Raw genomic sequence first — 26,244 nt, 5'->3', positions numbered from 1 at the left:
CTTTGGGAGGCCAAGTTGGAAGGACCTCTTGAGGCTGCCAGTTTGAGACTGGGTAACATAATGTGAGACCTTGCCTCTACAAAAAACAAATAAAAATTATGAAGTCTGAAGCTTAAAACTTATATCATTGTTCACTGGAATATTCGTCAGTAAGAGTATAAAAACACATGAGAATGGCCAACTTCAACTTGATGACAGTGGTAACTTCTGGAAAGGGAAGGAGATGAGCGCAAAATGGGAAGGACTTACACAGAGGATTTCAGTTATATCAGTAATATTTTATTCTTGGGGGAAAAACAAGGCAACTAAGGTAAAATGTTATGGTTTTATATAAGGATGAATATAGGTTTTTAATTATTTTTTATACTTAAGTGTGTGTTTGGAGTGATTTATAATTTTTTAACTACAAATTAAGTACCTAAATGTTTGGCTGCTAGCTTGGCTAGTTCAGACTTGGCTCAATTTTATGTGGATTTTTCACTTACTCTTTAATATGTATTCTAATTGTTTTTCATTACTTAGCTAAGAAACAACATTTTAAAGTAACTTTTAGGCAAGATGGCAGAGGCAGAAAGGGGAAAGTTCCAAAAGAAAAGATTTCAAACATGCTGAATGGATATGTGTCACAGATCATGATAAACAAAAGCCTGCTATGTGGTGAGTGGTTCAGGCCAAAGACTGTGGATTTGGGAAATACTAGCTGTGTGGAGGCCAGAGTCATGAGAGTAGGAAGCTGTCCTGGGAAAATGAGTAAGAGTAGGGATTTCAACTTGGGTGGGGGAAGCAAGAAGAGAAACTTCTTTTGGTGTGTCTCACAATGACCTGGGAACAGTTTTAAACTAGGCATAACCTACCACCAATCTACCCCCCAGCATAAGAATCACTACCCCAGGCCGGGCGCGGTGGCTCACGCCTGTAATCCCAGCGCTTTGGGAGGCCGAGGCGGGCGGATCACAAGGTCAGGAGATCGAGACCACGGTGAAACCCCGTCTCTACTAAAAATACAAAAAATTAGCTGGGCGCGGTTGTGGGCGCTTGTAGTCCCAGCTACTCGGGAGGCTGAGGCAGGAGAATGGCGTGAACCCGGGAGGCGGAGCTTGCAGTGAGCCGAGATCGCGCCACTGCACTCCAGCCTGGGCGACAGAGCGAGACTCCGTCTCAAAAAAAAAAAAAAAAAAAAGAATCACTACCCCTATAAGCAGTGGATGTTGAGTTAAAATAAGCTTCCTTTTGGAAGTGATGGACAAGCAAAGGAGTAATACTAACATGAAGCCAAATAACATAAACCCACCAACAGAGGGGCAAGGTTGCTACCTCAGACTGTGAAAGGAGTTAGGCAGAGAAGGCTGAAAAAAGATATGAAGGGTTTCATAGGTAAAGAAGTAAGGGAAGAAAACTCAAGCTTGAAAGAATATCATAACACAGTGTGGTTTAGGGCTGGGTGACCCTCCCAGCACCCCAGCAAGGACCATGTCCTACTGCCACCACATGAGGTACCAGTGATATGGGGCTCATTCTAATTAACATCCTACAGACTCTTGCAAAAAGGTTTTTGAACAGTGTGACCATGTGACATCATAATTTTAAATACAATTTGTAGGAATGTCCAGAAAGAGAAGTGTATGACCCATCTCCAGTATCGCCATTCATCTGCTACTATGATGACAAATATGAAATTCAGGAGAGAGAGAAGAGACTAAAACAAAAAATAAAAGGTATGTTGCTAGACTTCTTGTTAGATCACGTTTGCAGTAGTTTCTAAATTTCTGTGTTTGTACTGTCTTTGCCTGCTTTGGGGGTCGTTGGTTAGCATAGAAAGTATTTTTAATAATTACCAAAGAAACTGGAACTTTCTTGATCTCCAAAAACCAAACACCCACTTCAGAAATAATCCCATGTTGCAGTCTCATCACAATAATTTTTTTTACAGTGATCATTTTAGGAAATGTCCAGAAAATATTGCTATCCATCTGTGTAGGCAGTTTTTAAAGGCTCCTTTGAGATTTTTTTCTGTTTGACAAGTAATTTTCTTTTTCCATTTGTATTTCTCCAGTATTTTTTATGGAAGGAAAGGCTTTCCTGCTAACTTGTTCCTGGAGCTTCCCTGAAAAAGTCATTTCTTATAGGCCACTACTGCAAGCAGAGCTCCAAGTTCACAACCACCTCTATGGTTTCTGTATTTACTGTTTCACACATGGTTCTTTATCACCAAATTAATATCTTATCATTTAAGTTTTCTCTACCTCTGTTATTTCTTGTTACTCCAAGGTGGTTTTCCAAGTTATCTTTCTTGCTTTAAAAACAAAACAGCTTTGTATTTTTTAGTTTGTTCTATACCTTATTTTCTGACTCTTTTGGCCTTTTTCTTTTTTGGACTCTTAGTTCAAGACTTTTCCAAAATGAAGGTACTAATTCTGAGGAAAGTAGAGGAATTACTCTCCCAGCTCCTGCATATTTTACATATTTAAGATAAAATGTATGTCATCTACAGCTATCCCTGGATATTGGTTCCAGGAACCTCCTCATTTACCAAAATCTGCACATACTTATGTCCCGTAGTTGACTCTGCAGAACCTGAGTATAGGAAAAAGTAGCCGTTCATATACACAAGTTTCTAATCTGTGGAATGGTGTATTTTCAGTCCTCATTTGGTTGAAAAAATCCACATTTAAGTGGACCCATATAGTTCAAACTCATTGCGCAAGGGTCAACTGTATGTAGAAGTTATAGTAGTTGTAGATTATGATTAGGCAACCAGATTAGAAAGGGATTAAAAAGAATTGCATGAAAATGTCATCTCTAGATTAAAGGATTATGTGTGCTTTCTGTTTTTTTATGTTCTTTATACTTTTCTGTTTTTTCTAAGTTTTCTATAATGAGCAGTTATGACTTTTATAATCAGAGAAAAACAATTTTGCTTTTTTGTTTTAGCTAGTCCTATCGACATCTGTAGCCTGAATCCACTTTGAGGTGTTCACTATGATCCATTGAAATGTTTATAATAAATGTCTATGCTATAAGTTTTTATTGGCCACTTTTTTAATCTTTAAAGATTCTGTTGACTTGCTAGTTTTCATCTCTCACTGTAACCTCATCTCCCACCTACCCATATCAGAATCACTACCCTCAGAGACACGTATTAAGTGTGTCAAGCCCTGACAAAACATAACATCAGCTTTATCACTAAAACCTCTAAGATACTTGCACACACGTGCACTCGCACACACTCCTCAAAGCCAGTGATCTCTACCCTGGAGGAATAATCTCTTGGGCAGTTTGACATCCACCTAAAAGTACTGTGGCCAGGCCTTATCTTTAGAGGGTAATTGAAATGTCATATGAGACCATCAAAAGGCTGTTTTATAAATCTTGCTTTGCCTTATTTTCAAAGGCTGAGTCTTCATCATTGGGGAAACTTGTATTGGTCAGACATGACTTTTCTTCACAAAGCCATGACGATTACTGTTCTTACTGGTCCTCGTCTCCATTGCTTAACCTTGTTAAACTGTTGAAAAGGATAATTAACTATCATTGGATTTGTGAATGTGTTTCATTTTTAGCAATCAGAAATTTAGAAATTTAATTTTTAGTGAGTGATGTCATATTGTTAACATGTTTAAATGTCTTAACTTCCCTGTCTGTTAAGTTATTTACACTTAGGAAAGCTCAGCATGGACTGTTTAGCTGCTGAATATGCAAAAATACTTTTATATTTTTCAGTACTCAAGAAAAATGGGGTTATCCCAGAGCCATCCAAGCTGCCTTATCTAAAAGCAGCAAATGAGAACCCCCACCATGATATAAGAAAGGGCCGTGCCTCGTGGAAAAGCAACAGGTGGCCTCAAGAAAATAAAGAAACACAAAAAGAGATGAAGAACAAGAATAGAAACTGGGAGAAGCACAGGAGGGCTGACAGACATCGTGAAGTGGATGAGGATTTTCCCAGGGGTCCCAAACCCTACTCTCCTACTGGCAGTTTTAAAACCCAGAAGCCTTCTAAGTTCTTTCACCGTTCATCGCATTACCATATGTCAAGAGAAGACAAGTCTCCCAAGGAGGGCAAGAGGGGCAAGCAGAAGAAAAAGGAGAGGTGCTTGGAAGATGATGACAATGATAACTTATTTCTCATTAAGCAGAGGAAAAAAAAGTCTTAAGCTCTCAGGCAGCCTCTGATGTGGCTTTTCATTGTTCATTTGGCCTTTGTGTCTATAACCTTCTGGCATTGTGTTTATTATCTATGATTAAATAAAGTGAGTTTTTGGTTTTGTTTTTTTAATTTCAGCCATTCCTAGAGTTACTGAACATCCATGGAGATCTCAATTCTCTGTGTCCAACAGGATATTAGGTAGGAAAGTACAAAGATAAACCTGGACTTATCCTATTCCAATATGTCATCTTTACTCAGAATCCTAGGGATAGGTAGAAGAATTCATCTGTTCAAGAAAGCTTTTTAAAAATACTTTGGAAAAAAAAAACCGCATCAAAGGTAATTCATCCTCAACATGAGTATGAAATTAAATCCTTGCAGGAAGAGAAATTAACACTAAGAAAAAGTCATCAACATTTTTCAACTTTTTTTTTTTTTTACATTGACAAGGACAATAACTATAAATCTATATCCAGATTTTCTTGCCGCTGAAGCTGTTGTCAGAATCTTCCTTTGGACAAAACATCACTAGCTGACTATAAAAACAAAAGTGTCATCATTGAAGCCCTGAAGAGGCGGGGAATTGAGCTTCAGCAAAATACAGGTAAAGAATCTATCCAACATAAATGTCAGAAGACAAATTTCCTAAACAAGTGAAAGAGACATCAAAAATTTTAAAATAATCACAATGAAATCATTTTTTACCACTTTTACAGCAGTGTTTCAAGCGTACTGTCACTCAGATCTGTAGAGATGAATATTACTCAAAAAATTGTTTTGTTCTCTTGCATTTTTTTGAACTACCACAAAGCTATACAGATTTTTTTGTACTTGTGGATCTTTTGTACTTCTCATAGCCTAATGTCAGAATAAGAAAAATAAAATATCTGAAAGAGAGTAAATACCTGTGTTTATTATGTAAAAAGACAATGAGAGTTTGAGTGACAAAGAGCATAGTTATGTTTGTTTTGTTTGTTTATTTGTTTGTTGTACAGACAAGGTCTCACTGTGTTGTCCAGACTGGTCTCCTGAGCTCAAGTGATCCTCTTTCCTTGGCCTCCCAAAGTGCTGGGATTACAGGCATGAGCCATCACTCCCGGCCTCGGCATAGTTGTGTTGGGCAGGTGGATAAAGTTATAAAATCCCTATAGACTGGAGTCAAAAATGCCATTTTTGCCCAAGTGCAAGCTCTCTGCCAGAATAAAATGGTATGAAATCAATTAAATAGGACAGTTTTATAATGTCAGGTTCTTAAATTTGTATTTTACTCTTTGGGAAGTATGCAGATTCCTGTATTTCTGGCAGAATCATCTCTCATCTTTCTGAGAGGAAGGAAGAATTCTGTCCTCTCAAATCAGCGTTAGTGCAAATTATATGATCAGAGAGTTTACCACTTTCCTTGTTGCTGTGTAGATTTCAGCTAACTTTATTATATGTTGGTGCATAGCTTCCTAATAGCTAGAGTTGTTTTCACCCTAAAGTAAGCAACCAGGGTTTTTTAACAACTTGCTCAAAGTGGCAGCCATAAAAAAAGGTTTTATAAAAGTAGAAAACCTTGAGATAATTGGCATTATTCTCCAGTAGGACTTGAGGCAAACTTGGCTTATTACTCATATGGTATAACAAGTGCCCCTTCTGATCCAAAGTCATCTCCTTTCAGGGCAGAAATAGGATTACTATTTTAGGTTCTTGCATATATAGCAGATTGTTTGGAGAAGGAGAGAAAGGAAGCACTTTTTTTTTTTCTGTTTGTCTCTGCACATTGTCTTATTTTTTCCCAAAACTTATAGACAAACATTTTGTTCTAGGGTATAATTTACCCATTGGGTCCATGCATTTACATGCAGATAGGAAAGGATGCTGAGCTACTTCACCTGTGGGCATGATGATGCAGTCTTCATTTCCTGGTAAGAGAAGAACAGAAACATGGAGGAGCCTCTGCTTCATTTCCTCTCCATTTCCCTTGCCCCCAGCTCTTGCACCAAATGTTCAGTTAAGGTGAGTCAGCCAGTCAGTTTATTAACATATAGACTCTTCATACAATAATGGGAAGTTTAAAATATGTATAGATTCAACCATTAATCAAATAAGACTTTACATGGATAAGTACAAGAGAAGAAAAGCAAATGTCCAAAACAGTAAAGATCTGTATAGTTGGTAGGATTGAGAAGATTCTAAACATCTTACCTCTGGCCCAACTTTGACTTGAAGCAGCTTGAGTGGCTTCTATCTTGGGTTCTACCTTGGTTTGTGTTTGGTGTTCTCAGAGTAGAGCAGGGAAACCAGTCTCCCATTTTCTCCGTGGAAAGCCTTGCTTTCATGGACCTTGCTGTTTGCAGTACTTATTAGTGGCTCTTTATTTTTCTGTTATACAAAGATTATGTAATCATTTTAAGGGGGGAAAATGTTAAAGACAAATCATATGTGATTCTTTCACTCAAAAATGTAGTTAAAATTATTAGTGTCTATTTCTTCAGACTTTTTTCTATACCTATATATACATTGTTTTGTAACCTGTTTTTTCACTTACATTGGGAACAAATACATGTCTGCATTTTTGCATGAATTTCTATTTTATGGCTGTGCCATGATGTAATCAGCTCCCTGTTGAACATTTTGTTTCTAATTTTTATTATTTTTGAAAAATTCTTCTACATAATATCTTCTCCATTTATTCAATTGTGGTAATATGTAATCTAGGGTCAGAGAGCTTACATATATTTCATGAAAGTTTTAATACATGATGCCAAATTATATTCCCAAGTCAGATTCTTCCCCAATCATTTATATGTCCCTGGCAGTTTGTGAGTATTCATCTCCCCCTTCCCACAATCACATGGAATATTGCCATTCCCTTTTCTCTTTGCCACTCTGATGGGCAGCAAAGAAACATTATTCATTAGTGCTGCAGTGAAAAGATTGATGTGGGTATGTTTGTGTAAGGAGAGACAGGATTAGCAATATAGGGAAAATCTGTTTTTAAAAGATGTGAAGAGAAGCTTCTCATAGAAAACAACTGAAAATTCTTCTGCCAACAAAACATTACATACAAAATAAGGGAGGCTTTCATTTATTTATAGCCATCCTGATCCCCTGGTCTTATCATGCTTTGCTTTCACAACAAAAGGAGGATGCTGCTGGCATCTAGTGAGTAGAAGCCAGAGATGTTGCTAAATATCCTCCAATGCACAGACTAGCTTCCCACAATTAATCTGGCCCAAAATGTCAATAGTGCTGGGGTTGAGAAACCCTAGTTGAAACCCCAACCTGTTTCTCAAAAGGAATTGTGTTCACTCGGGAGAGAGTTCATGTTGCCTTCCCACATCTAACAGGATGTGCCCTTGTCTTACAAGGCTTTGCATTTCATCATATTGCCAGTGTTTGCGAGATTGGTTGGACATGGCCATTCATGTGAAATAAGGAACACTGGTTCCATGGCATGAAGGTCTACAGTCTGGACCACTTTGTGGAGGATCCGGGCCACTGGAGACTCAGCCAGCTGAGGGAAATTAATAGTTTAGGAATCGTGGAAACAAATGCTAGAGTGCCAGGCTATGGCATGAGCCCTGGCAAGATAAACTGTGAACTGAACTGTGGTGTGAGAACAAAAGGATTCAGCTAGTGAGAGGAGGAAAGAGTTGGAGAGTAATCTGATGGGACATTTAATTGGGTCAGAATGTCATTAGGCTGTAGGATCCCTCACCAGGATCCAAATCCAACATAGTCCCTTAGATCTTACAGTTGGACTTTGCATTTCAAAGAAGCACCAATATTTTGGTGATTTATTACACAGTGCCATGCAGTAAATCACAGGATGAAGCTGACTGGTGTGTGATTTGAGCCAAAAGTTTTTCTGTTCATTTAATGTATGTTACTTTTTTGTTTGTTTGTTTGAGATGGAGTCTCACTCTGTCACCCAGGCTGGAGTGCAATGGCATGGTCTCAGCTCACTGCAACTTCTACCTCCCAGGTTCAAGCAGTTCTTCTGCCTCAGACTCCCAAGTAACTGGGACTACAGGTGCATGCCACTACGCCCGGCCAATTTTTGTATTTTTAGTAGAGTGGGGGTTTCACTAGGTTGGCCAGGCTGGTCTCGAACTCCTGACCTCGTGATCCGCCCACCTCGGCCTCCTAAAGTGCTGCGGATTACAGGTGTGAGCCACCGTGCCCGGCCTAAGTTACTTCTTAAAATGATTTCCTGGGAAATTATTCCACGAAAACCCAGTAAAGGAGTGGGAAGGAGTGAGACAGGGAAAAGAAGAGAAGGAAGCCACGCTGGATGCTTATCAAGTCACATCCCATAAAGAGGAACTTTCAAACTCACAGAGAATGCTAGAAAGAGTGTAGGCCACACCTCAGAGTTGCCCTAGTAAGGGGCAATGGAGCTGTAGTGTGTGTATCTTTTTTTTTTTTATTTTATTTTTAGTTAGTCATTGTTTAAGCCAGATAAATTGGGTTAGGCAGCCCCCTGACAGAGGGTTGGAGATAGGAATGAAACACCAGTGTCATTTGCTAAAGCCATAATCTCAGAGCAGTTCTTCCTACAAAAAGGTACTTGGGGCTGAGCACAGTGGCTCACGCCTGTAATCACAACATTTTGGGAGGCTGAAGCAGGAGAATACTTGAGCTCAAGAGTTGGACACCAACCTGGCAACACAGCAAGATCTCATTGCTACTAAAAGTAAAAAAAAAAAAAAAAAAAAAAAAAAGATTGGCCAGGCACGGTGGCTCACCCCTGTAATTCCAGCATTTTGGGAGGCCAAGATGGAAAGATTTGCTTTAGTCCAGGAGTTTGAGACTAGCCTGTGCAAATTAGTGAGATCTTGTCTCTCCAAAAACTAAAATTAGCCGGGTGTGGTGGCACACCCGGCTAATTTTTTGTATTTTCAGTAGAGACAGGGTTTCACCATGTTGGCCAGGCTGGTCTCAAACTCCTGGGCTCAAGCAGTTCTCCCGCCTTTGTCTCCCAAAGTGCTGGGATTACAGGCATAAGTCACTGCTCCCTGACTAAAATATTTTTGATCTGCAGTTGGTTGAATCCATGGATGTAGAACCCTAGGATGCCAAAGACCAACTGTATGTTTATTATCTTGTGATCATTTTGCAGGTATGTACATATGACAAAGTCTACTTTCACATAGGTAATCTATTGGAAACATTTAATATTTTTTCACTGAACTGGGACTGTTCTTATTAAACTAGGTGAGGTAGGCTCGGTAGTCCATAGGCCATCTTCAGTTTTACTTCCTGCTTTGTCCATGTGGGGCCAAGAAGAAGACTTGATCATAAGGCAAGTATCCACCTGCAGGGGCCTTGCAGGGAGAGGTCACTGACCTCTTAAGCCTGTGAGTAGGACCTTTATCTAAGAGGCATGCTGGTGATAACTACATGTACAACATTTGGAAACTACTGTCTACAGGCTGAAGTCTAACTTCTGGCCTAAAATTCAAAGCCTTTCATGCTTCATCTTCTGCAGTTCTTCGGCTCTTCTTTCTCCTCTATCCCCTTCACCCTTCCAGTCCCACCATGTGAATGACTAATTCCTGAATAGGTCATGCTTCTCCTCCATGCCTTTACTTATGCTATTGCCTCTACCCAAAATATCCTCTTCCAGTTTTATGACCACTCCCAGACAATATTAATCCTTCCCTCTTTGGTGTTTCTATTCAGCTATTCAGCAAACACAGGCTACGGACTTTCTTTGCATCAGGTAGTATTCTTGCTTGAGAAATCTCAAGCCTCAAGGGCTAACAAGCAAGAGACAAACACGAGAACCAGTATTTTGTCTTACAGCTGAGGAGTGCAGTGAGAGATATGGGTATGATGGTAACACCAAAGAAGCATGATTGGTCCTGCTAGAGAGAGGGGAGACTGGGCAGGACCTCTCAGAGGGTCATTATAACAGAAGAAAAGTGTTGCAGCTTAACAAAAAGGGGAAGAGCCCCTCTAGGAGAGTGAACTATGTGTTTGAAGCGTGGAGCTGTGAAACGGCAAAGATGCACTCTGTATTCGTTTCTGGAGCTACTCTCCCAAAATACCACGAAGTGGTAGCCTGAAACAACAGAAATTTGTTCTCTTACAGTTCTGGAGGCCAGAAGTTCAAAATCAAGGTGTCAACAGAGTTGGTTTCTTCTTGATGTGCTGAGATAATTACTTCCATGCCTCTCCTACCTTTTGGTGGGCCTGGGCAATCCTTGGCTTGTATAACTCCAGTCTCTGCCTCTGTCTTCACATAGGGTTCTCTTCTGTGTCTCCCTGTGTCTTGGCGTTCTGGCCCACACTAAAATTATCTAAGGGCAATTTTTTCCCAAGATCCTTAATTACTCTCTAAAGACCGAATTTCCAAATAAGGTCACATTCACAGGTACCAGGGATTAAGATTTGGACATATCTTTTGGAGGAACATTATTCAACCCACTCCCACCCCAAGAACTATAAGAATTGCTTTGCCTAGTTGCACTTTTGTTTTTATTCCAAGCTTTTATTGGGGGATGCGGTCTTCCATATGTTCTTTTTTTTTTCTCTGTTCGACTTTCCATTCTGATTTATACCTTCCTCAAGACTTTTTTAACTTAATGATAATTTCTTATCTTACGTATATCCTTATACTTCAGTTTGTGAAATGTGTGTTGGGTAAAAGCATGAACTGGAAAGCACCTATCAGATTTAGTGGCAGACCTTTGCCAGAGGAGTCCCAGGATAGCAGTGAGCCAAGAAACTAGATTGCAGTGCATTGAGGAGGGAATGAGCAACTACGAAGAGGAGAGTGTGTCTGTCTCTTTAAACCCTTGCCTGTGAAAGGCTGACAGTACAGAACACTAGCTGGAGTGAGGCTGACATTGACAGGAAGCTGCCGAAAGAGAGAGGGATGCTGGAGAACTAAAGAAAACTCAACTTACAGCACTCACATCAAGGAAGTGGGAAGGGATGGATCCAGAGGGACAAGTCAGTGGAGACAGGTGAGCAGGCTGAGGAGATGGTATCGTCCACCTTGATGGAGAAGCTTTTTCCAAGAACAATGGAATAGGTGTGTGGGGCATAGGGAGACATGGAAGGACCCCCAGAGGGAATAGAAAAGGAGGGCCTCTTGGCCACTAGGATGGTGTTAGGGAGCCAGGGGAGGTTGGAGTCTTTCTGGAAGTGCCCTGTGGCTGCCCAAGTGAGGGGAGACAATAAGTACACATGTGAAGAAAGATTTCCTGTGGGAAAACCAGAATCATGTCCTTCCTGCCCAGAGTTACATGCTTCAAGGAGTTCAGTCCTGCACACACTAGTGAATAATCCTTATAAATGTCCACATATGCCTCCCAAGTATAGCTCAGTCTTACATAGAACAGTGTACTAGTCTTACATAGAACAGTATTACTAATCAGATGCTCTCATAAGGAATCATGCCATTTTGAGAGGGGCCCGAAGCTCTGACAACTTGAGACCCCCTATCTGGGCTGTAGCTTTCTCATTATAAAGTTGGAAGTGGTAGGATTAACCTAGATGGATTCTCATTACCTCCCAACTCTGGTATTCTGTGATTCTAATGGTAGTTGGTAGCCCTTGGTATCACTCAAGAATAATCCTTGATGGGCAGTGTGTAGCACTGCCTCCCTGTGGGCATCCCTCAATCTAACAGCCACGCAGCAAGTCCACAGCCTCCCCAGCTATGCCACATTGTATCCAGGTAAACAAGGTGAGCCCTTGCTATAAGCATCACCCTGGTTGCCTTCTCGTGACCCAGCCTCTGAGAATCTCCTTGCTCTGTGCATAGCCCTCTTCACCCATCTCTCCAGCTCTTCGTGTTGGGCTCAGCCTTTCTTCTGGTAGTCTTCTGATTCCATGTGGCCCCATGAGCCACTGTCTCCCCAACCAGTCATGTAGATGTGGCTTGTGCACAGTCTAGAGACTTTATATAAGCACACCATGATGGTTGGTTGTGATCATTTTTAGGTATCATGTTCTTGATAATGAACATATCCCTCAATTTGATACTGTTTTGATGGGAAAATCAGTTTTATCCCCTCACCGTTCCTTTGTGAGCATGCACCTAGCCTTAAGTGCTTAGAAATGGCTGCTCTGGCCAGGCGCAGTTGCTCAGGCCTGTAATCCCAACGCTTTGGGAGGCCAAGGCAGGAGGATCACTTGAACCCAGGAGTTCAAGACCAGCCTGGGCAACACAGACCTTGTCTCTATTAAAAAAAATAAAAAAGAATTTAAAAAAAAATTAAATAAGAAATAAGGCCAGGCACGGTGGCTCATGCCTGTGATCCCAACACTGGGAGGCTGACGTGGGAGGATTGCTTGAGCTCAAGAATTTGAGACCAGCCTGGGCAACATGATAAGACCCCATTGCTACAAAAAAATTTAAAAATTTGACAGGTGTGGTGGTGCACACCTATATTCCCAACAACTTGGGAGGCCAAGATGGGAGGATTGCCTGAGCCCCTGCAGTAAGCTATGATTGCACCACTGCACTCCAGCCTGGGTGACAGTGAGACCTGGTCTCAAAAAAACAAAACAAAACTATTCTGTGGCAACTTCCTGGAGACGAGTCTGTTTTTAGTTTCCACACCATTAATAGTTTAATCTCTTAAGTCACAAGTAAGGGAAGGGAGTCACATAAGACAGCAAAAGCCCGCGGTTCCCAGCAAAAGCCAGAGGCAAATGAGAACCCACGAAGAACCCAGAGTTCACACCACAACCTGTGTGCTAGTCAGGGTGACCCATGCTGGATCTCCACAGGACCTGGGGCCATTCAGCTAACTCAGTAAACACTTGTTGAGCATCTGACCTGAGCCAGGTCCTGTGCTGACATCTAGGACTTCCTACCCTTAAGGAACTCTGGCTTTTTCTCTAGTGGGTGAGACAGATGGAAACCCTTTCAGTTCCACTACAGATATTTATGGAATACCTGTTATGTGCCAGGCACTGCCTGAACTCAAGGTACAGTGGTGAATTAGACAGGTGTTATCTATGCCCTCCTGGGGCTTCTAAGCCTTCAGAGAAGATAGACACTGTACAGGTGAGTTAAGTGCTCCAAAGAGTATGGCTCCTGGTGTGTAAGGGCTCAGATATCTGTTGATAGAAAGGATAAAGGCCATGTCATCTTTATTCTTTCTCACAGGGCCCAGCATGGGGCCAAACACAGTTAGGTTTAAGTAAATGGATTTAACTCACTGGTCCCCAGCACTGTCCTCTGAATGATGTTACCAAAAATGGGGACAACCAAAACTATCTGGACAACTTAGTCAACTGGACTGGGAGATTGCACTTCCAAATGGAAAGGTTTGCAGTGGCTCCTTTGGAAAGGTGGCTTCAAGGGTGGAGAGGAGGGAAGTGAATGTGGGGCTCGCATTATAGGCTTTGGGGGTTACAGAGCTTGCTGGTGTTGCTCGCCTTTATGCTCTGTCAAATCTCAGGCAGATGAAACAAGATGTAAGCTTTCTAAATTATCAATAGAGGGCCTGTCATTCAAATGGAAGATAAGAGCAAAGAAAATAGAAGTCCACCAAAATAATGCCAGAGAAAAACAACCCTGGCCTTTCAAAAAGCCACAGATACACTTTCTTAGAGAAGTTTAGACCAGGTACAGTGGCTCACACCTGTTACCCCAGCACTTTGGGAGGCCAAGGCAGGTGGAACACTTGAGCCCAGGAGTTTCAGACCAGCCTGGCCAACATGTCTCTACCAAAAAAAAAAAAAAAAAGCCCGTTGTAGTGGCACACACCTGTAGTCTTAGCCACTCAGGCTGAGGCAGGAGGATCGTTTGAGCTCGGGAGGCAGAGGTTGCAGTGAGCCAGGATCACGCCACTAACTGCAGCCTGGGCACCAGAGTAAAAACCTGCCTCAAAAAAAAAAAAAAAAAGAGGTTTAGTCCAGGAGGCCTAGTTGTGTTTTGAATCAAAATTCACTGCTTTAGAAAGAAACTGCATGGGTTTCAGTGTTGTCATCTGTCATAATCTCTCAGACTTGTTTCCTACTCTCAGAGAGCTTCCATTTTAAGATAGGGAAGAGAAGCCCTGAAACAGATGAGTATAACTTAAGTTACAAAGAGGCCTTCATGTGGGACTGTGTGTGGAGAGAGGTCACTTCTAGTGTCACTGGTGTTGAAGACCCAGGAAAACTTCACAGAGGAGATGGCATTGGAATTAGCTCTTGAAGCATGAAGAAGACTTTAATAATTAGGATAAGAGGAAATGCATCTCAGGAGGAATACAAGTAGAGGCAACAGCCTGGATGTAGGATAACCTAGGACACTTAAGAAAGAAGGTCTAGTATAATTTCCCTTGACTCTAGTTCACATGAGGGTAATAGAGGGAGGTAAATGAACAAGATCACTGAAGGCTCCGAATTTCAAGCTAAAGAGTGTGGTTTCATTTTCCTCATCTATAAAATGAAGATAATATCTCTGTCTCTTGCAAGAATTAAAGTGAGGCCAGGCACAGTGCATAGCCCTCTTCACCCATCTCTCCAGCTCTTGGGGTTAGGCTCAGCCCTTCTTCTGGTAGTCTTCTGATTCCAGATAATGGCTATGATTCCGGCACTTTGAGATGCTAAGGTGGGAGAATTACCTGAGCCAGGAGTTTGAGACTAGCCTGGGCAACATGGCAAGACCCCAATCTCTACAAAAATTCTAAAACTTAGCTGGGATTGCTGGCTTGCACCTGTGGTCCTAGCTGCTTAGGAGGCTGAGGTGGGAGGATCACTTGAGCCCAGGAGAACAAGGCTGTGGTGAGCTGTGATTACACCCCTGTGCTCCAGCCTGGGCAATAGAACAAGACCATCTCAAAAAAAAAAAAAAAAAAGTTCTGCATTAGATGTGTGTGTATATATATATTAGATATGTATACATTAGTCATTAACTACTTGCATAATGCTTTATAAAAAGCAGCTGACACAATGCCAGTGGTGGCAGCAGAGAACCATCAAGGATTTTGACTAGGGGAGATGAGTCACTTGCGTGGAGATGTGTTTTAGATTAACACAGCACTGCACAAATTAGCACTTTTCTAATAGTCCTCATAAATTGCTTTTCTTTCCAAGGAATTAAAAGATATGAACAGACATGGTAGGTGGTTACATCAGTCAGGGTTCTCTCGAGAAACAGAACTAATAGTAGAGATTTATTCAAACTTTCCCAGTTGTGTAGGCTAGCCAGTCTAAGATCTGTAGGGCAGGCTAGCAAGCTGGCAGCTCAGGCAGGATTTCTGTCTGCTAGTCTTAAGGCAGAATTCCTTCTTTGGGAAACTTCAGCTTTTGCCCCTAAGGCCTTCATCTGATTGAATGAGGCCCACCCAGATTCTCAAGTCAGTCTCCTTTATTTCAAGTCAGCTGATAAATCACATCTACAAAATACCTTCCCAGCATCATCTAGACTATCATTTGACCAAACAACTGGGCATCATAGCCTAGCCAAGTTGACATATAGAATTAGACATCACAATGATCTTTATCTCGAATATGGAAATTGAGACACAGACTGGCAAACTGACACAGAAGCTGACCAAATTAGAATTCCTAGAACCTGGTACCAGGCCTACCAGGTAACTCTTGTGCATTATAGTTTTATATTATCTATTCCTACTTTTTACATAAAATTTACCGTAGACATAACCAGACTGAATATCTATGGGTAGATTGTGCCAAATGCTGATGCAAACCACTCTGTTTTGGGGAGGAGAGAGGACTGACGTCAGGTCAGACCCACAGGTAGAGACACAGACTTTGGCTTGGTGTGAAGAAACACTTCCAGACTGGAGTTTCCACCAGTGGGACAGGCTGTCTGGGACACACACAGCTCTTGGTCTCTGGAGGTGAGCAACAAAAAGCTGAGCCACTTAACATGGTACTGTGAAGGAGATCCAAACATCCGGCCAGCATGGCCCAGGGGCTGAGAAGAGCCTCCCTCCGAGCTTGTATGAATTCCAATAACCCCAGATACTAGAAATGTCCCTCACAATTAACTGCATCCTTCAGAAAAGTCCTTGCTCCTCTCTCCACCTCTACCCCACCACCAGGAAGCCTTCAGAGATTGGAGCAGAATGGGGAACCTCCCTGAGCTAGAAGCCATCTGCAGGCTCCACTCACTCTTCCTCCACCAGTGCCCTCTTGTCTGCCAGCCTCCCCTGGTTAATCTTTCTGGGAGGAGAGCTTGTCAAAGTCGCCTCCACCTCAGCCTCCTTTCACAACCCTGCCTCATCTTCCACACCAAGTCTCAGGGGGCCTGCAGGACCCACCATCATCCTGGAGAAGTCATGGGTCACCAGCCACCTGTCTCCTCTGCCTGCACCCAACTAACCATCGCTTCCTGCTGATTTGCATTGACAACCTTCCTGCACTTGGCTGCTCAGGGGAGTTTTCTGGTTTTATCTCCTCGACTAACTTAGGCCTCCTGGGTCACTCTGGATTTCCCATTGCAGACTTGGCTATGGAAGCCTGCCTGTATGCTCCAGGGGGTTCTTGTCTTTTCACGAGCCCTCCCTTCCCATCAGCAAGCCAGGCTGTGCACACAGCAACGTCTTGCAAAAGAGTCTCAGCCATGGCAGGATTTTTGAAGTTCTGGTGCGTGTTAGAGCTGCAAAGGGCCAAAGGACTGTCTAGTCCACTCTAGCCCACCCAACTTCACCTCCTCTCCTCCTCACTTCACAGATGGGGAATTGAGGCAAGAACTGAGAAAAGGCTTGATGTGGTCATACATCAAGTCAGAATAATGGCCAGACCTAGACCTTGGTGCCCCCTCAACCCTCTCACCCTCTCTGCCACACTTTGTCAACGGAAAACAATTTGCAAACTTCAAGTTAGGAGGGAGTGAAAAATGTGTTTAAATATTGAGCTTCAATAGCCTTATTCCTTCCAGGCACCTTCTGCAGCTATTTGCAAGACTCTCTGGGCATAGCATGAGCTGGGCTGTGGCATGGGAGTGAGGGGCTGGACTGAGAAGAGGCCTCCCTCCTGGGCCAGGAAGCTGACTCCCATCCCCTCCTTTAGTGTGGTGGACTGAGCACCTCTGAAATAGCATCTCCCACAGAGTTATGAGGGACCAGGGAGCAAATGAACTCTGAGATGCAGGAACCAGACCTGAGGACAGGAGAAAACTGGGAAGAGAGCGGGGAGCAGTAGCAGAGCAAATAGAAAAGATGCCTGAAGGAAGCAAGTTCCCAGGCCACCAGGGGCCAAGCCCCCAGCACGTGCTATAGATTATCTTGGGGTTCCCAGGAGAAAGAAACTCTCAAGATCAGAAAGTCACTGTTGTCTTGGAGGACTTTAAGAGATAATCAAGTCTAGAATACTCTTGGTACTTATGGGGAAACTGAGGCCTGGAGAGAGCCTCACATCCCATACTGAGTTGGGGGCAGAGCCAGGACTAGTGCCCAGGCCCGACCCCAGTGTGAGACTCTTTCCACAAGGTGGGGAACCAGGGCGTGGGAGCAGGGTTTGGAGGAGACCTGAAGGAGGGGACATCTATGGTTGGGTGTTGAACTTTTTGGAGCCCTAGAGGCCAGTGAGGCAGAAACACCACAGAGGAAAGCTGGGGTTTCTCTGTGACAACAGACTCTTGCGGTACTATGAAGAAACTGGTGTGGTTGTGATGAGGAAAGAAAGGCTGTGAAAGTGAAATTTCCAATTTGTGAGAGGAGGAAACTGCAAATGTGTTCTCCATCCCATGCAAATTATGTGTGGCCTTTTGTCCTGCACCTGCAGCGGCTCACAACATACACAACACTAGAGATCAGACGGGGCTCAGAGTCCTTCAGAGTCTGAACCGCGTCTTCCAGCTCCAAACACAGCAGGAGCACAGGGGCAGAGAAAGTCTCCCTCCAGCTGTGGGGGTGTCCTGAGATGCCTGAGCTGCACCTATAGGATGTCTACCCTCCCAAGGGGCTACTGGAAATGCCCTCCTTCTACTGTTTCCCCAAACCCCATCAGAAATTCCACGGGGAAACTCCCTTCCACGGGAAACTCCCTTCCCTTCTGCTGCAGGTATCATCACTGTGTCTCTCAGCTCTGCCCCCCAGCCTCTGAGTACCACCTTATCCTGGCCCTTAGCTACTGGCTTGTAATTGTCTCTTTACATTCTCAGCCTCCCACAGAAGCCTGGGAGCTCCTTGAGGGCAGGATCTGCTTCATCTCTGTATCCCAAAAGCCCAGCGTTTTGCTTGGCACCCATTAGAGGCCAGGAAGGGCAAACCTTCTGTCAAATCCCGGGGGAGATGTTGCTAATCAGTCCTGAACACCAATCCCTTGGAGACTCAGGCTTCTCAATGTGGGTAGACCCTGCCTGTGGGTAGGCCAGGACCTGCTCTCCCAAAGGGGCGCTCCAGAAACGTGTGACTCAGTTCAGCTGGAGGCTCCTGGTCCCTCAGAGGTTTGGTGCCAGCCCTCTGGTGTGTGATTTCTGAGATACCAAGGCTTACTTCCTCATGACGCCCACATGCTGCCTCAGCTTCACCCCTGAGACAGTTCAGGCAGGAAGCACAGAACTCCTCTCAGTTCTGTACTCATACACACTCGATATTCACACTCATACACACGCAAGTATGTACACGTGCACATTGCACACTTGCACCACCCATGCTGCCACATACACAACACATGCACATGCTTGCTCACACTTGCACACACAAATACACTCCCAACAAATGTTTTATGGGATTCAGGAGTTTCAGTGAAGATTTAGGGGCTACAAGGACAGGTTACATGACACTGGGCATAGCTTCCCACTGTCCTTGCAGCTCCGCCTCCCCACTCTCTCTGTCTTCTCCCCGTCAATTCCCTCCATTGTTCGAGCACTGCCCCACCTCAGTCCCAAACTCTCATCCCTCTGTTTTATAGAGCCGTTCTACTGTCTGCTCTGGAGGTGGGGACTATCCATACCTGTGCCTGCAGATCCCGAACAAGGGAGTGTTTCCCAAAGAGGCATTTGAATCACTTGTTTCTCCATCTTGCTTAATATCATTATGAACAAATGAATGACTGTAACAGAAGAATGTCTTGTCACAGCTCTCCATTTCCCACTCTAAGCTAACACAATTCTGGCCAGACATAATGGCTCATGACTGTAATCCCAGCACTGTGGAAGGCTGAGGTGGAAGGATTGTTTGAGCCCAGAAGTTCAAGACCAGCCTGGGCAACAGAGTGAAACCCCCATCTCAATTTTTTTAAATGAAACAAAAAAAGGAATAAACTAACACAATTTAGTGACAAATCACGTGTTTTAGGGCCTACTCAATGCCTGGCACTGTGCCAGACACTGCAGATACACACAGTAGCTCCCCCAAGAAAGCACCACAGTGCCTAATAGCAAAAACACACACATAAACAAACAGTAGGCTGGGCACAGTGGTTCACGTCTGTAATCCCAGCACTTTGAGAGGCCAAGGCGGGAGGATCACTTGAGCCCAGGAGTTGGAGACCAGCCCAGGCAACACAGACCCCATCTATTAAAAAACAAAAAAAGAAAGCCAGGCGTGGTGGCTCATACCTGTAGTCCCAGCTACTCAAGAGGCTGAGGTGGGAGGATCTCTTGAGCCTGGAAGGTCGAGGCTGCAGTGAGCCATACTCAATGCCACTGCACTCCAGCCTGAGTGACAGAGTGAGACCTTGTCTCAGAAAACAAAACGAATAGTGACATGTGGAGGGCGTGACTGAGGCCATCCTGGAGGCAGATAAACAGCTTTTCTGCTGTGATATGAAGGACAGTCAACTTTCCAGGTGAGCAAGATTGGGAAGGTCATCTCAGGCAGGATGAGCAGTGTGCGCAGGGACAGAGGAGTGCCTCACCTATTCTTGAACTTCATATAAATGGAATCATCTAATGGGTACTCTTGTCTCTGACTTCCTTAGCTCAGTGAGTCTGTAAGATTCACCCATGGGAAGAATATTCTAAAGCTTTGTTTCAAACATTGAGAATTGGGGCGCTAACTTGGAGGAGCCCAAACTCAACACAATAGTTTCCTAATCACCCCACCACAGAAGCAGGGCTCTCATGAAAATTAGTTTTTATCCTCTTCTTGTAAAAGCTTCCACAGAACCTAAGCCTCAAGGAGCACAATGTATAGCAAGCTCCCCCGCCACCCCCACTGAGCAGCAAGAGTCTCACTCTAGTCCACAACTTAAGACATTCTATTAAATCCAGGGTGGATTTTCTATGCCCAGTGGTTTTCCATTTTGTCTTTTAATTTTTACTTTAAGGACTTAATTTTAACAAAAGAGCCAAATTACCACCAAGCTTTAAAATGAACTTGTTTAAAGGAGTTAAAAACAGGCTTTGGAATATGAAGCTTTAATGAACATTGGAAGACGGTAATTAAACAGCCCCTGTGCCCTGTCTCATGCTTTACAAAAGGCAAAAGAAACAGAGAGATCAAAGACTGGAGGTGTTCACTTCGGAACCACTGGAACCACCTGAGGAGATTTTTTTTTTTTTTTTTTTTTTTTTTTTTCTGAGACGGAATCTGTCTCTGTCACCCAAGTTGGAGTACACTGGCGTGATCTCGGCTCACTGCAAGCTCCGCCTCCCGGGTTCATGCCATTCTCCTGCCTCAGCCTCCCAAGTAGCTGGGACTACAGGTGCCCGCCACCACGCCTGGCTCATTTTTTGTATTTTTAGTGGAGATGGGGTTTCACCATGTTAGCCAGGATGGTCTTGATCTCCTGACCTCATGATCTGCCTACCTCGACCTCAGTGCTGGGATTACAGGCGTGAGCCACCGCGCCCGGCCCACCTGAGGAGATTTAAAGTCTCCCGTGCCCAGCCTGCACCCCCAGACAAATGGCATCGGAATCTGTTGGGTGGGGACTCAGACACCACAATTATCTCTTAAGCACTCACGTGATTCCAATGTGCATCCAAGGTTAAGAATCTCTAGATTGATTGACAGTGAAGTGATGAGAAACTGATAAATGAACACAGGGGTGAAGCGGAAAGAGAGAGGTCTTCACACCAAAATACAGCTCAGCTTTAGAAGGAACTGAGAGGACTGCACCCAAGCCTGGTGACACCAGGGGACATTTCCAACCTCTGAGGAAGGGGTTCTGTTATGGGCTAAATTATGTTCCCCCAAAATTCATATGTTGAAGTACTAAATCCCAGAACCTCAGAATGGGACTGTATTTGTAGCTGGCCCTATAGAGGGGTGATTAAGTTACAGTGAGGTCACTATGGAGAGCCTCAGTCCAATCTGACAGGTGTTCTTAATACGTAAGAAGAGGAGACCGGAACACACAAAGAGACCCAGGGGTGCACAGGGACCACATGAAGAGGCAGCAAGAGGGCAGCCACCTGCAAGCCAAGGAGGAGACCTCAGCAGAACCCAACCCTGCTTTGGTCTTACCCATCTGTGGATGATGTCACTCAGTCAGTGTTATTTTGGTGTGGCAGCCCTTGCAAACCAATGCAACCTTCATTTCAGCACTTTGGTCTTATGTCTAAAGAGTCTTCTCACAAGGTTATTTCTTCAGCCACTTCTAGGACTCTTTCCTAACAACTAATGAGGATCCCCTTAAATACTGATCCACTAAGATATTCACAGAATATTCCTGATAATTATGGATAATGGAAATGTTTGACAATGGGAGAATGGAGAAGTAAATGATAGCAGTCAGTTCAATAGAGCGTGAAGAAGCCATTAAGTTATCAAGATTTTTTTAGCCTCTTCGCTTGTCTTCTAATAAGTTTTTTTTTTTTTTTTTTTTTTTTGAGACAGTCTCACTCCCGTCATCCAGGCTGGAGTGCAGTGGTACAATCTCGGCTCACTGCAACCTCTGTCTTCTGGTTCAAGTGATTCTCGTGCCTCAGCTGGGATTATAGGCATGTGCCACCACGCCCAGCTAATTTTTTTTTTTTTTTTTTTTTTTTTTAGTAGACGGAGTTTCACCATGTTGGCCAGGCTGGTCTTGAACCCCTGACCTCAAGTGATCCACCCACCTCGGCCTTCCAAAGTGCTGGGATTACAGGCATGAGCCACTGTGCCCGGCCGACTTAAAAAATATCAATAGAAGGCCTGGCACGGTGGCTCACGCCTATAATCCCAGCACTTTGGGAGACTGAGGTGGGTGGATCACTTGAGGTCAGGAGTTCGAGACCAGCCTGACCAACATGGTGAAACCTCATCTCTATTAAAAACAAAAATTAGCCAGGCGTGGTAACAGATGCCTGTAATCCCAGATACTCAGGAGGCTGAGGTGGGAGAATCGCTTGAACTCAGGAGGTAGAGGTTTCAGTGAGCCGAGATCACACCACTGCACTCCAGCCTGGGCAACAGAATGAGGCTTCGTCTCAAAAAAAAAAAAAAAGATTTTTAAAGTTGCACTTTCAGCATGATCTCTCACCTATGCAAAAATGCTTGAAAACGCCCTTCAATAAGCGGATGGGTAAGTAAGTTCTGATGTATTCACAAAACAGAATCCCACACCACCTGCAACAACATAGAGGAATCTCGCAAACATTGAGCTGCAGGGAAAAGAAGTCAGACACAAAAGATTCCATTTCCCTAAAATTCAAAACAGCCAAAACTAATCTGTGCTGTTAGTAGTCAAGATAGCAATTCCCTTGGGGAGACCAGAACAGGGTACAAGGGAACTTTCTGGGGTGCTGAAAATGTTCTATATCTTCATCTAGGAGATCAAGACCCTCGTCCTGAGACCTCCTAACCCCATAACAGGACACTGAGTATGTGTCTACTTTCTTTACTCCCAATGTCTATGTTACCTATAGGTAGTCCCGCCTCCCCAACACATATGGGACAACCACCGAGAGTCTTTAGCTTCACAGTTTGTGCCTTGATCTACCCATCTGTATCCTAAACCCATACAAGCATGTATAAATATAGAAAAATGTATTGCGTTGTAACCGTACTTTATGTAGGTTATTGTCAGTTTTAAGTGTTTTAAAATGCAATGTAAAAGAGCTGGAAGTTAATATGTACACAGATGGCCATGGCATTCAGCTGGGGCTGGTACAGGGTCTGTGGGACTGGTTAGGGGTGGGGCAGGTGGTTGAGTTCTGACTTGGGTTGGAAGAGTGGAATCTGGGCAGGCTTCCCCTAAGGAAGTGGCTCTTAGATGAAAGCAGAATGAATCGGGGGGGAAAGCATCTCAAACAAGCTTGTTCAAAGGCTATAGGCAGGCCAGTGGAGGAGTCATCCAGGCAGAGAGCACTGGTCTGGGTCAGAGCTTGGTTGTGGTGGGAGAGGAGATGGATAGGACAGAGACAGGGACACCCAACTGCAGATGAAGTTGTCTGATTCCAGGAATGATCCCAGCATGGCTGACCAAGGGTGGCCTGTGCTGTTGATGATCTCAAAGGTGGGTCAGGTAGCCATGCCAGCTTGGGGCACAAGGGAGAAGATATGATGTACCACAGTCTAGATGATGTGGTTGAGGTCCCAAGTCACTGTACATGAGAATATGGATGGGTAAACCAAGGCACAAGCTGGAGAGCTCAAGACTCTGTGGATCTGTGTGTGTGTGTGTGTGTGTAGGATAGAAGGTAAAATACATAGGTAGGTAGACACAGTGTACTGGGATAGGGTGAGGGGATATCAGGACAAGGCCATGAGTTGAGGCTTGGAACCTAGGGCAGCTTAGGGGTTCTTAGCTGATCTAGTTTCCCCTTGGGTTTTGTTTCGTTTTGTTTTGTGAGTGCATGTGTTTAGAAATGGGGTCTTAAGGCTGGGCGCGGTGGCTCATGCCTGTAATCCCAGCACTTTGGGAGGCTGAGGTGGGTGGATCACCTGAGGTCAGGAGTTCAAGACCAGCCTGCCCAACATGGCAAAACCCCGTCTGTACTAAAAACACAAAAAAGTAACCGGGCATGGTGGCAGGTGCCTGTAATCCCAGCTACTCTGGAGCCTGAGACAGGAGAGTTGCTTGAACCCAGGAGGCAGAGGTTGCAGCGAGCTGAGATCATGCCACTACACTTCAGCCTGGGCGATAAGAGTAAAACTCTGTCTCAAAAAAATTAAAAAAGAAAGAAATGGGGTCTTGCTATGTTGCCCAGGCTGGCCTTGAGCTCCTGGGCTCAAGCAATCTTCCCACCTCAGCCTCCCGAGTAGCTGGGACTGGAGTGTGTTTTTTGCTTTTAAATAAGATCAGATTGGAAAGAATTCTTGGTGACTCTTTTCCTTATTTCATGATTTGTTTTGTAATGGCCTTTTCTTGCCCTCCCACCCTCACCTCATTTTACAAAGGGCAACACTGAGACCCAGAGAAGGGAAGAGAGTCATACGCGAAGGGAATGTGGCTACATCTCCATAGACCAAGCATGGAAGGGTTTGAGGGTGTCTATGGCTTAATCTGTGCCCGAGGCTGGGCTGTCAGGACGAGGACCTCATAAGGCACCTGCCCCCTGCCACTGGCCACCTGGGAGGCCCCTGAACCAGTTATTTTGGGAATGCCATCTGAATAAGATGCAGAAATATGCCGTTGTGTTCACGAAGATCAGCAGTAGTTCCTTCTGAATCTTTTCAGGGTATTTTGGCTGGGTTTTTCTTAATTATCCAGATTAGCATTAGGTAAATTCCCACATGTAAAGGTGTCTCATCTTCTGAAACCAGTTGTCGTTTCAAGCCAGCCACACATGGAAGTGGGCGTGTGGCTGATTGCCCCCTAGACAATGAATAGGCAGAGGACACTGAGGCCCAGCCAGCCCCAGCCAGCCCCACCCTTCAGCCTATGAAGTCATTTCTCACAGCATAAACAACGCAGGCTCTGCACATGCAACTCTCTCCTTAGTGTTCAAGTACAGCATTTGTTTCCATGATGACTCGGGACCCCAATGATTATTTCTCTCTCCACAATGTGGCTGGTTCCAGATGCTGTTGCGGGGCATGCTTGGGGCCACTGCATGGGGCCTCTGAAGGAAGGCAGGAGAAAGGGATGTGCATGAATCAAGCCATGAGTCTGGGCACCACTGGCCCGTCCACCATCCGGGGAAGCTTTCCACGTGGAGGACGCGCCACCGAGGGCACGGCCGCCTCTCCCACCCGAGGCCTTCACTCTGCCCTGTCTTCCCTCTGGCACCCCTTTCTCACGTCTCTGCCCAGCCAAATCCTGTCATGGTCAGAGGCCGGCTGCAGCACCACCTCAGTGAAGCCTTGGGGGAAACCATGCCATCCCAGTGAGGGGCACGGTAAGGATGCCACAGTCACCCCGCCCTCAGGGCCACCTCATCCCAGCACTGGCACTGTCCTCTGTGACCCCCAGCACTTCACACATTTGTATGCTTTGCTTCAGAACAGCAAACACTAAAGTTGCAGAACTTTATTTAAAAATGAAAAGAAAACTGTGTGATTTATATAGACACATATATGGATGTTTGGGAATGTGTGTGTATACATATATAGAGAGAGAGTATATAAATAAATTTATATATATATATGTTTTTTTTGTTTTTTTTGTTTTTTTTTGTTTTGAGACAGAGTCTTTCTCTGTTACCCAGGCTGGAGTGCAGTGGCGCAGTCTCGGCTCACTGCAACCTCCGTCTCCTGGGTTCAAGCAATTATCCTGCCTCAGCCTCTTGAGTAGCTAGGATTACAGGTGTTGGCCACCACGCCTGGCTAATCTTTTGTATTTTTAGTAGAGGTGGGGTTTCACCATGTTGCCCAGGCTGGTCTCAAACTCCTGACCTCAAGCAATCTGCTTGCCTCAGCCTCCCAAAGTGCTGGGATTACAGGCGTGAGCCACTGCACCCGGCCTATATTTACATATTCTATATTACATAATATAAATATACAAATGTTTATATATTCTATATTACATAATATAAATTTATAAATGTCTATATAAAGAAATACGTCTTTGCATATTCATAGGAAGAAATCTGGAAGAATACACACCAAACTGTTCCTCTTGCTTATCTCTGGCAAGTTAGTTTTGCTTTCATACAAAGTAGTGTTTGAATTTTTTTTTTTTTTTTTTTTTTTTTTTTTTTTTTTTTTTTGAGACAGAGTCTCACGCTGTTGCCCAGGCTGGAGTTCAGTGGCGCGATCTCGGCTCACTGCAAGCTCCGCCTCCTGGGTTCACGCCATTCTCCTGCCTCAGCCTCCTGAGTAGCTAGGACTACAGGCGCCCGCCACCGCGCCCGGCTAATTTTTTGTATTTTTAGT

At 44.1% G+C, this 26,244-nt stretch overlaps 2 protein-coding genes across 8 annotated transcripts in view; both read left to right on the top strand.

Moving 5' to 3' along the window:
• ZCCHC7 (zinc finger CCHC-type containing 7) overlaps window positions 1-5,049 on the top strand; it is a 237,952-nt gene extending 232,903 nt beyond the window's left edge. For 3 of the 4 annotated variants that reach the window (XM_015117405.3, XM_015117409.3, XM_015117408.3), the window contains exons 8-9: window positions 1,601-1,715; window positions 3,721-5,049. In XM_015117405.3, coding sequence (XP_014972891.1) covers window positions 1,601-1,715; window positions 3,721-4,154 — 549 coding nt within the window. In that variant the 3' untranslated portion in view covers window positions 4,155-5,049. The remainder of the gene's footprint in view (window positions 1-1,600; window positions 1,716-3,720) is intronic. The other variant, NM_001261183.1, reaches the window with a different exon arrangement.
• The window catches only part of LOC114672761 (uncharacterized), a 75,542-nt gene continuing 53,774 nt past the window's right edge, over window positions 4,477-26,244 (top strand). For 3 of the 4 annotated variants that reach the window (XR_013404683.1, XR_013404682.1, XR_003723211.2), the window contains exons 1-3: window positions 4,613-4,751; window positions 5,956-6,145; window positions 24,952-25,268. Coding sequence is in view for 1 of the 4 variants with exons in the window: in XM_077965696.1 (XP_077821822.1) it covers window positions 6,074-6,145 (72 nt within the window). In the remaining 3 variants the exon portion in view is untranslated. Of the gene's footprint in view, window positions 4,752-5,955; window positions 6,146-24,951; window positions 25,269-26,244 lie in introns of all 4 variants that reach the window. The other variant, XM_077965696.1, reaches the window with a different exon arrangement.

This window comes from Macaca mulatta, chromosome 15 (genome assembly GCF_049350105.2).
Source record: "Macaca mulatta isolate MMU2019108-1 chromosome 15, T2T-MMU8v2.0, whole genome shotgun sequence".
Classification (NCBI taxonomy): Eukaryota; Metazoa; Chordata; class Mammalia; order Primates; family Cercopithecidae; genus Macaca; species Macaca mulatta.
The sequence above is the reverse complement of the archived record's forward strand: the minus strand, read 5'-3'. Positions and strand labels throughout refer to the sequence as shown.